The sequence below is a fragment of the Tachysurus vachellii genome, chromosome 12 (genome assembly GCF_030014155.1).
Source record: "Tachysurus vachellii isolate PV-2020 chromosome 12, HZAU_Pvac_v1, whole genome shotgun sequence".
Taxonomy (NCBI): Eukaryota; Metazoa; Chordata; class Actinopteri; order Siluriformes; family Bagridae; genus Tachysurus; species Tachysurus vachellii.
In genome coordinates, this window is record NC_083471.1 from 10115483 (window position 1) to 10126149 (window position 10667).

At 40.2% G+C, this 10667-nt stretch overlaps 1 protein-coding gene across 3 annotated transcripts; it reads right to left on the reverse strand.

Moving 5' to 3' along the window:
• Positions 1 to 1941: 1941 nt before the first annotated feature.
• LOC132854392 (H-2 class I histocompatibility antigen, Q9 alpha chain-like) lies at positions 1942 to 9876 on the reverse strand. 3 transcript variants are annotated; one of them, XM_060882752.1, is made up of 7 exons: positions 9658 to 9875; positions 9114 to 9374; positions 4416 to 4691; positions 3406 to 3702; positions 3212 to 3313; positions 2986 to 3062; positions 1942 to 2842 (listed from the first exon to the last, which is right to left on the reverse strand). In XM_060882752.1, exons 1-6 carry the CDS (start codon positions 9725 to 9727, stop codon positions 3013 to 3015), a joined length of 1056 nt encoding a protein of 351 aa, XP_060738735.1. In that variant the 5' UTR covers positions 9728 to 9875; the 3' UTR covers positions 1942 to 2842; positions 2986 to 3012. The 3 variants fall into 3 exon arrangements, with proteins under 3 accessions (XP_060738735.1, XP_060738734.1, XP_060738732.1); XM_060882751.1 differs by having other exon boundaries at positions 2978 to 3062; positions 9658 to 9873; XM_060882749.1 differs by lacking the exon at positions 1942 to 2842 and having other exon boundaries at positions 2980 to 3313; positions 9658 to 9876.
• Positions 9877 to 10667: the final 791 nt, after the last annotated feature.

The following is a 10667-nucleotide window of genomic DNA, read 5'->3' on the forward strand; positions in this document are numbered from 1 at the left end:
AGTTTTTTGGTTTGTTTCACTAGTCTCCAAGCCTAATGTAGAGCTTCCAGAACTATTACTCCTGTCTTTCCTCTTCCGTGATACCTCCTGCCAGTGCATACCTTCACTATCACCATCAGTACTTTCACCCATGATAGTTGCATCCACGGTACAGCTGCTACTAACCCGCCACCCAGGCACTTGTCCTGGTGAGAAGTCCTTAATCTCTTCCACCTCCACTCTGTCCAACTTTCCTTCTAGCTAACTGCTCACTGCTGGCGTCCCCTCATCAAATCACAGATTGTACAATGACCATTTAAATTTCAGCCGCTCCGTTGTTTAACTCTTCCTCTTTTCTCTCTCCATGTATGCACACACCCAGCATGCATCATCAGATGACACATAAACAAACTTATAAATAAAATACAAATTCTTTTTAAATATTTTTACCAGCATATTTATAGTATTTATACAAAAAAGCATTTAACAAACAATTAATTTGTTTTAATGACTGTTTCCGTATACCGATATCACATGACCTCGTTATATCACTCATTGCTGGCAATGAATTTCAAATTTCACAACATTAATTTATAAAACTATTTATATGGAACTCAAACAATTTGTTTATGCATAAATCCGAAAAAAAAAACACCAATGACTTTATCCGGGTTACAACAGCAATACTGTTCAGTCTCACTTGTGTCATCTGTACTGAGCCATGATTTTAGTCTTCTGAAAGCACAAAAACTTCTCTCAGCCTCAGCAGATGACACTGTGATGACTAAAAAAACCTGACAAGGGTTTCAACTTGATCAAACAGGCCTCTCAATTCAACTGGCATTCCTCTAAGGACATAGGCCACTTCAGTACTAGATCTAAAAGTGTTTTTGGAGCGAAACTTTGTCCTAGTTCAGTTCTGTAATACTGATCAACAATGTCACTCACTTCTCCAGCCAGTAGAGTTTCCTCTAACTTCTGCAGAACATCTAGATCTGGTTGACGGAACCTGTGACAGGACAGTGTGCTGGCTGGTCCCACCAGTGTATCGCCTTGGTGGCTGTCTTTGGTGAGGAATCTGAATGGACGCAATCCCAAGGGAGACAACCATTGCAGCTGCTTTATTAGAAACCTCCTGAAAACCTTCCTCATTTCTCTTGGCTTGTAAAGTGGACTTGATACACACCATTGCACTTCTCATTCCTGCAGCAGTTTCAGTCTGTTTTTCAGACTTGTTCAGACACTCCAAGTCCTCAATCACTTCTAATGCCAGATAAAGTCCAAGCAGTTTTACCTTTTTCAGACCTCCTTCGCCGTTCACTTGCCCTCACACCTGTTACAAGATGATCCTCTTCCCTCCAGTATTTGAGGATTCTCTCTCAGTTTCTGATCTCTGTACCTCTTCATTTCTTCTGATATGTCTTCATTACTGTACACATTAGCTAATGGTTCTTTAGCATCGTAGCAGCAATGTTACTATTTCTTTGTTCCCTTCCATTTTTCTTATCACCAATATTATTACAAATCTCTCTCAGTAGTTCCTCTTAGCTGTACATATTACTCTCCTTACCATGACCTGTGCTCTTTTATATATAACAATAACTTCTTATTCTTTAAATGCTTTATTTCTTTTCATCACTGTCTCTTTATCTGCCTTCTTTTTTACCTGTAACTTCATCAGCTGTGTTCCTCAGTGCTTCACTCATCTTATCATTAAGAGTTTCTACTTCATCCATATTATCATTAATTTAAGCAATTTTACATAATATCTTAATATTTGACCCTGATGGCTGATTTAAACTTTCATGTCTTCTTTCGTTCTATCACTGTTTGTGCTAGTTTTACTCTGATTTCTATACTGATAGGAAAATTATCACTAGCTGATAGAGTTTGGTTTCAAACTTTCTAATCAAATTCTTCATTCTATTTTCTTTATTAGAAAAAAAAAATCACACAAGCACAAACTTTAATGTTATTTATTTATTTCAGCATTATTATAACAGTTTGTATTCTCTTATCGTTATCATGTAAACAGAGAAGAAACACAAACTAGTAAATAAAATAATCTTTATTAGAGACTAAACCCTTTAAAACAGGGTTTAAAACAGTATGATGTGTTATAATTACTGATGGGACTGAAGCTAATAAAACACACAGATTTGTTAAACAGGTCGTTCAGATGTGAAAAGGTGTTGAATGGATTGTTTAAGTTTTAAATGGAGTTCAGTAATAAATAAAGTCCTCAGTGAGGTTTAGTGACTTTGTGTTTTGTTCTTGTGTTGAAAATAAAATCTCAGAGTTCTGATCCTCCAGCATGACCTCCTGCTTCTGCTGTCTTCACTCCTGTTCTTTTACACTTTAGTCCAATCTGTTCAACACTCATCACATCTGAAGAACCCAGTTTCTGTCTGAGACGCACAAATCCATCAGCTACACAAACAGCTGCTGAGGAAAATCTCACTGGAGTCAGAGGGAAAAGACGGAACTCAAAGCTCTCGTGTGCTGACGATCTGAACCTGATTCTACAGGAAATCAGCTGAGAAACGTACAGAATAAACAAACTGATACACAAACTGATACACACTCCTGTTTTAAACACTATTAAAGACTGAAGCCTGAGTAGATCAGTGTGTGTGTGTGTGTGTGTGTGTGTGTGTGTGTGTGTGTGTAAAATCACAGATGAAGAATGAAAACTACACAGAGAATTTACACAGAGCATAAAAATAAAACTATAACAATCAGAAAAATCCCATTTTACATCAAGAACAAGAGATTTACAAGAAAATAAACCATACCCCGATACCCACTGAATAATGTGTGTGTGTGTGTGTGTGTGGTCCTCATCTCCATCTCCTGGTGTCTCCTAGAAAAACAGAGAGAAAGAAACAGGATCAGCTCTGAGCTGAGATTTAATGTGAGCTCAGTCTTTTCTGCTGGAGTTTCAGTCCACACACAGATTTTTCTTCCATATGACACTGTAAACATCATCATGTCTTACTCTCTCACTTCAGCAGGAAGACACACAGTCACGCTTTAAGAGTTGGTGGAGGAAGACTCTTCAGAGGCTGGAGCACGTTTGAAGCCTGAAACACAGATGATGGACAGACATTTATTTATCAGTTTATCAGTTCAGATTAAAAACAAGTAAAATCTTCATCAAATCTCCTTCAAGAATTAGAAAGTATAAATCTGTTCTCTGAAAACTTCACATCTGCCTCCTTCCTCCTCTCACCAGAGTTCTTCTTCTTCCAGACCATAATTCCAGCAACAACAGCAACAACGAGAACAATGAGAGCCACGACTACACCAATGATGATAGCCATCGATCCTCCACCTGTTAAATCAGCACAGAGTCTTTATTATCTGCTGCAGCAGGAAATCAGATTTCACTGTAAATCTGTAGTTTTAGAGGAAAGTGTTTCTGACCTTTCAGGATCTGTCGCTCGCTCACATTCAGCACTAACTCCTTCTCCAAGCTGCTGTGCTGAATCACACAGGTGTAGGTGTGTTTCTGCAGCTCCTCAGCTGGGACTTTCAGAATGCTTCTCTTCTGGAAGCTTCCATCCTGGTTGGGTAACGTCTCTCTGAGCTCCACGTCCTCATGCACGTCCTCTCCGTCCTTCCTCCAGGAGATCATCACTGCTTTGGGGAAGAAACCTGTAGCGTGACACACCACCTCTGGAGAAGAGGCTTCTTTCTGGAACAGTGACGTCTCAGGACGAACTGCAGAGACACAGAGACAGAAATATTAAAAGTCTCTTCTGTTCTTCATGTCTAAACTCCTCATGTGAACCCTGATGAGGAATAATCTGTGTTCCTGCTGAGGACGTTTTTCATCAAGTTTCCACCAGTTGATGTGTTTTAGTGAAGATGAGACACTGGAATGGTTTCTGCAGGAAAGGAGGAAAGTTTACAGCAGAAACGTTGAAGCTTCACCACACTGTTAAAGAGCATCTGCTGTGAGCAGCACAGGAGACAAGAAACAGCATCTTCATCACTTTCTAATCATCATCACTCTTTAAAGTGTTTGTAAACTGTTAGAATGAAAACATCCTTAAAGTTTCAGTTACTTTTTCTTCTTCTTTTTTCTCTTTGGTCTGAAAAATCTTTCTCTGTTTAACTGAAATAAAACGTCGCTGTTCTGCTGAAAGATTTTGGTCTTTTCACTTTACACACTGAACTATCTGAAGAACGTCACCTCATTTTCCCCCTCAGTGAAGTTCAGAGTTATTGGTCATGTGATCAAGATTTTCTGGCTACAAAGATGTGAAAGAGTTTAGAGTTGGACAGAAAAATTTACACATTTAATGTATGGCTTTTAAAGATTAAACTCATTCTTCATTTAGAGATTTTAAAATAATCACACCACAGTAGAGTGTGTGTGTGTGTGTGTGTGTGTGTGTGTGTGTGTTACAGTAACAGATCACACACTTTACCTTTCCTCTCCAGAGTCTCTCTGCCATAAGACACATACTTCTTTAACCACTCGATACAGATGTTCTCCAGGTAGTTCTTCTCACCCACAGTGGCACCAGGATCATTATCCCACTTGTTCTTGGTGATCACAGCTTGTGGTTTAGCTGCAGTCCATGTGAGAGTTTTCAGATCAAAACTGATGAAATCTTCTCCATCATAACTGTACTGTGTGTATCCTCTAACAGTCCCATCATCATCCAGCTCACAGCCGTACATCATCTGCACTGTGTGAACTCCTGCACACACACACACACACACACACACACACAGTTAGTTGTTGTGTTTCTCTTTAAAGGCAGAAAGTGTAGTTAGTGAAGTGATGTGAAGTTAAAGTATTACAGTGAGGAATAAATCCAGTGTTTAACCCTGAACACGACGTGTAGCTGCAGTAATGTCATGTGTAGCGCTGATTAAAGTTACACACTGCATCTAAACGCTGTGACTTTCTCAGTTCTGAAACACTGATCAACGTGTTCGGTTGTGTGATTCATTTATTTCAGTACGACGACGTCACGTCACGTCACTCACACACGCTAATCAGGAGAGCGCAGTGACGCTAACACAGCACACAGTAGAAGACACTACGGTCTTCAGGAAGGAGAATCCACCTGGTTTCCTGTTTCTCCTGCAGCTTCCTGTGAAGATCAGCTGAAGACTGAAGTGTGAGTTTCACTACTGCTGAGGAACAGAGGAATCCACAGAACCTCCTCAAAGCTCTCACAACATCTGGCTGGGACACGTCCTGACCTTCAGAGAGAGATTAGCACAGACACGCTGGCTAACTGACGCCTGCTAGCTTCGTTACTGATGTGAACGTGAGCAGAGTTTCTCCAACAGCACGTGGAAGAGTGAAGTTCATCAGCGAGACCTTCATCAACCTCATCTTCATTAGAATCCTGCAGAGAAACTCCATCCTCCTCTTCATCAGGATTACAGACGCCGACACGGTGTCTCTCAGAGTCACTGATGTGTGTGTGTGTGTGTGTGTGTGTGTGTGGTAGTGAGGGGGCGGAGCTTCATGTCATCAGACAATCCCAAAAATTCACCATATGACATCATCAGGATGATTTTCATCAATCAGGCGACAGACTCGGCTGCTGGGTTTATTTACACCATCCATCAGTTCCATCAGTGTTTCAGTCGCATGCTCACAAATTCGGACCGTTTGGTTTTACACAATCGTTCACGGCAACAATTCTTTTGATCATCGATCCTTCTAACAATCATTTTTTAGTTAACTGATCAGTTGGATGATGTATAAAATGGATGAATGTGAAAAGTAGTGGTGTATAAACCTCTCTCTCTGCAGCGTGACAGACTCTGAACTAATAAAACATGGGCTCAGTAACTGCAGCGTCAGATTTCTGACATTAATCTGATGTTCAGTCGCAGCATGACAGCGTGCTCAAGTGCTCATGATGACTAACTTCACACAACAACACGAAGAAGAAGAAGAAGATCCACAGCAGAAGATATTTTCTCCAGCAGTTCTGCAGGTTTTTCTCTGCACTCATGCATCTGATCTACATTTCAAACCCTGATGTGTTTCATTCTGATCAGACAAATGAAACATAAAGACAGATAAATAAAGCGTCTGATGTTCACTTCAGTTTTCTGACACGTAAAGCGACTGATGTTCGGCGTGTGGCATCGACTCCATCAGGCTTTGGACTGGACTGGAGCTTTCTGTACTGGAGTGAAGATTCATCAATCAGCTGTTTTTGGATCCACGCTGAAGCGGGACGGAGACGTTCTGACTTTCTGACCCACAAGATGGACACAAATATTTATTGTGTACACTGAAGATGTGGCTTTGGTCAGTGCTGAATTCTGAGAGCTTTACTGCACACTGCTCAACACTGCAGGGTCTGAAAGGAGGAAACGTCCATCATGCAGACGAAACGTTCCTCTGAGATCCGACAAGACGTCGTACAGCTACTGACTTTCTGACCGACAGAGACGAGCTCATCTGATTGGACAGGAGAGATACGTAAATCTGACCAATCAGTGTGCAGCACAGCAGGAGAAGCAGATCAACAACAACAGCTCAGGATGAAGCAGAAACTTTTCCCCCTGAGCACAGACTAAAGATTTCGATCCAAACATCATTCCCATGAACACACGGGTGATGTGACGAGTCCACGGTGTAGTGTGATGGAGTAAAGCGTCCTGTAGAGCGGCGCTCTGTGCTGTAAGCAGCTCCACCTTCACTTCAGTGTGTTTTCAGTCTCAGTGACGTGATGAAGCACAGAGCAGCACCAGACACAACCGTCTACTGAATTACAATCTTATTTACTGCCTCCTCTTTTTATTACTGACTTTTATTCATCACATGTCCTGTAGCTCTACAATAGTTCACAATAAACTAGCTGTTTAATACAATTAACTACTAGTTTAACTGCTTAGTACAATTAACTACTAGTTTAATTACACAGTAAAATAATTAAGCAAATCCGTAACTAACTGTCCTGCACACACACACGTATAAGAAGCAGACTCTACTGTGTGTGTGTGTGTGTTTACCTGTAGTCTGATTAAAGCGCTTCATTAGTGTATCCACACTAGTGTAGTTCATTAGTGTATACACACACACACACACAAACACACACACACAAACACACACACAGTTAGTTGTTGTTTCTCTTTAAAGACAGAAAGTCTAGTTAGTAAAGTGATGTGAAGTTACAGTGAGTAATAAATCCAGTGTTTAACCCTGAACACGACGTGTAGCTGCAGTAATGTCATGTGTAGCGCTGATTAAAGTTACACACTGCATCTAAACGCTGTGACTTTCTCAGTTCTGAAACACTGATCAACGTGTTCGGTTGTGTGATTCATTTATTTCAGTACGACGACGTCACGTCACGTCACTCACACACGCTAATCAGGAGAGTGCTGTTTCTCCAACAGCACGTGGAAGTGTGAAGTTCATCAGCGAGACCTTCATCAACCTCATCTTCATTAGAATCCTGCAGAGAAACTCCATCCTCCTCTTCATCAGGATTACAGACGCCGACACGGTGTCTCTCAGAGTCACTGATGTGTGTGTGTGTGTGTGTGTGTGTGGTAGCGAGGGGGCGGAGCTTCATGTCATCAGACAATCCTAAAAATTCACCATATGACATCATCAGGATGATTTTCATCAATCAGGCGACAGACTCGGCTGCTGGGTTTATTTACACCATCCATCAGTTCCATCAGTGTTTCAGTCGCATGCTCACAAATTCGGACCGTTTGGTTTTACACAATCGTTCACGGCAACAATTCTTTTGATCATCGATCCTTCTAACAATCATTTTTTAGTTAACTGATCAGTTGGATGATGTATAAAATGGATGAATGTGAAAAGTAGTGGTGTATAAACCTCTCTCTCTGCAGCGTGACAGACTCTGAACTAATGAAACATGGGCTCAGTAACTGCAGCGTCAGATTTCTGACATTAATCTGATGTTCAGTCGCAGCATGACAGCGTGCTCAAGTGCTCATGATGACTAACATCACACAACAACACCATGAAGAAGAAGAAGATCCACAGCAGAAGATATTTTCTCCAGCAGTTCTGCAGGTTTTTCTCTGCACTCATGCATCTGATCTACATTTCAAACCCTGATGTGTTTCATTCTGATCAGACAAATGAAACATAAAGACAGATAAATAAAGCGTCTGATGTTCACTTCAGTTTTCTGACACGTAAAGCGACTGATGTTCGGCGTGTGGCATCGACTCCATCAGGCTTTGGACTGGACTGGAGCTTTCTGTACTGGAGTGAAGATTCATCAATCAGCTGTTTTTGGATCCACGCTGAAGCGGGACGGAGACGTTCTGACTTTCTGACCCACAAGATGGACGCAAATATTTATTGTGTACACTGAAGATGTGGCTTTGGTCAGTGCTGAATTCTGAGAGCTTTACTGCACACTGCTCAACACTGCAGGGTCTGAAAGGAGGAAACGTCCATCATGCAGACGAAACGTTCCTCTGAGATCCGACAAGACGTCGTACAGCTACTGACTTTCTGACCGACAGAGACGAGCTCATCTGATTGGACAGGAGAGATACGTAAATCTGACCAATCAGTGTGCAGCACAGCAGGAGAAGCAGATCAACAACAACAGCGCAGGATGAAGCAGAAACTTTTCCCCCTGAGCACAGACTAAAGATTTCGATCCAAACATCATTCCCATGAACACACGGGTGATGTGACGAGTCCACGGTGTAGTGTAATGGAGTAAAGCGTCCTGTAGAGCGGCGCTCTGTGCTGTAAGCAGCTCCACCTTCACTTCAGTGTGTTTTCAGTCTCAGTGACGTGATGAAGCACAGAGCAGCACCAGACACAACCGTCTACTGAATTACAATCTTATTTACTGCCTCCTCTTTTTATTACTGACTTTTATTCATCACATGTCCTGTAGCTCTACAATAGTTCACAATAAACTAGCTGTTTAATACAATTAACTACTAGTTTAACTGGTTAGTACAATTAACTACTAGTTTAACTGCTTAGTACAATTAACTACTAGTTTAATTACACAGTAAAATAATTTAGCAAATTCTTAACTAGTTGTCCTGCACACACACTTATAAGAAGCAGATTCTACTGTTCTTTAATTACACAGTAAAACATTATCCATCTGTCCTGTGTGTGTGTGTGTGTTTACCTGTAGTCTGATTAAAGCGCTGCATTGCTGTAGCCACATTGACTTTGAAGGTCTCCTGATGACCCTGCAGATTCTGTGTCTGACTGTTCCAGTAATCTTCTCCCTCATTCTTCTGTATCCACTCCGTCTTTGGGATCATTTTCCCGATCTTACTGTCGTAATACACAAACTGTCCTCCATCCACCAGACCAACAATGGTGAATTCTGGGAAATTTATTCCAGGTGTAACTGCAGTGTAGAAATACTGCATGGAGTGTGTGACTGTAAAAGTGTAAAAACACACATTAACATTACATCACTAACTCAACACACACTGGACATACTGTAAAGATGAAACAGAAATAATAATAATAATAATAATAATAATAATAATAATAATAATAAAGTGTATATTTCTGTTTTACTTGGTGAGATTTATTTATTTATTAACTGTATTATTTATGTGTAACTTTGTCAGATTTGCCCTTATCACAGCTTTATCGTTAAACTTTATTATTAGAGAGTAAATAAATGTAGTAAAGACAGTAAACATTACAGAACTCACCTGCTGATGAAAGATGAAGAGAAAATGTGAAGAAGATCAGAGTCTTCATCACTGTGCTGCAGAGCGACATCTCTCACTGTCTGATCACTAAAACACTAAATCTATTATTTACTGAGTGGATTTAAAATTTTAACACCACTTTAACTCCGTTTAACTCCGTTTAATTGTTTAACTCTGTTCACTGATCCCGCTGCTGCTCTTGTTATTGAGGGAATGTTTCTTCTGTCAGGGGGAGAATTTTTTATACCACCACATTGACCAATCAGAACTCAGAGTCGGGACCAATCAGAATTCAGGACTCAGTCGCGTCAGCAATTTCTGAGGAGATGTGAAGAGTGCAGGATTATTCTGAAAGTAAAAGCAGGAGATGAAGGAAAGAGTTGATCACTTTTTATATTTGAATCTTTTTAAAATAAAAAAAAATATTATTTTCATCCAATATACATAACTATTATTATGATTATTAAAAATAATTTAGTTTGTTTACATTGTCCTAGGTTTTATGAATAGATCTACTGTAAAAATATAAAGATAAACACAATAACATAATTTTGTTTGTGTTACCGTGTGTGTGTGTGTGTGTGTGTGTGTGTGTGTGTGTGTGTGTGTGAAGGCTGGAGGTTCAGATAAGAAGCTGAAAATGATTCTGCTGAGTGGAGACGCTTCAGACTGACTCCTGTTTCTGTCTCCATCAACACGACACCTCCATTTTACTGCACAAACTCATCCACAACCTCAGTGTTGTGCTCCAACTTTCATTAAGATTTATTAGTAACATATCACTTTAATTATCATCAGTAAAAGCTGTAAACACTGTGAACTGACTGAATTTCTGTTTGTCATTAATTATTAAGTAATAAACACAAAATATACACAATTTACTCAACAAAATCCACACAAGGTTCATGAGTTTTAAGATCTCAGAGTTTTAATAATCTATAATTTCACGATAATTACATGGTCATTGTCCAGAGAAACAGCTGGTCTGCATCCAGCTACTGGTTAATTTA

Bases quoted from the DNA above. Each gene is read 5' to 3' on its own strand.
- LOC132854392 (XM_060882749.1), bottom strand. From the start codon at position 9,727: ATGTCGCTCTGCAGCACAGTGATGAAGACTCTGATCTTCTTCACATTT. The intron at 3,703-4,415 runs GTAAAGTGTGTG...GTGTCTCTGCAG, and splicing joins AGAGACTCTGGAGAGGAAAG to TTCGTCCTGAGACGTCACTG. The intron at 3,314-3,405 runs GTCAGAAACACT...CTGATTTAACAG, and splicing joins CGAGCGACAGATCCTGAAAG to GTGGAGGATCGATGGCTATC.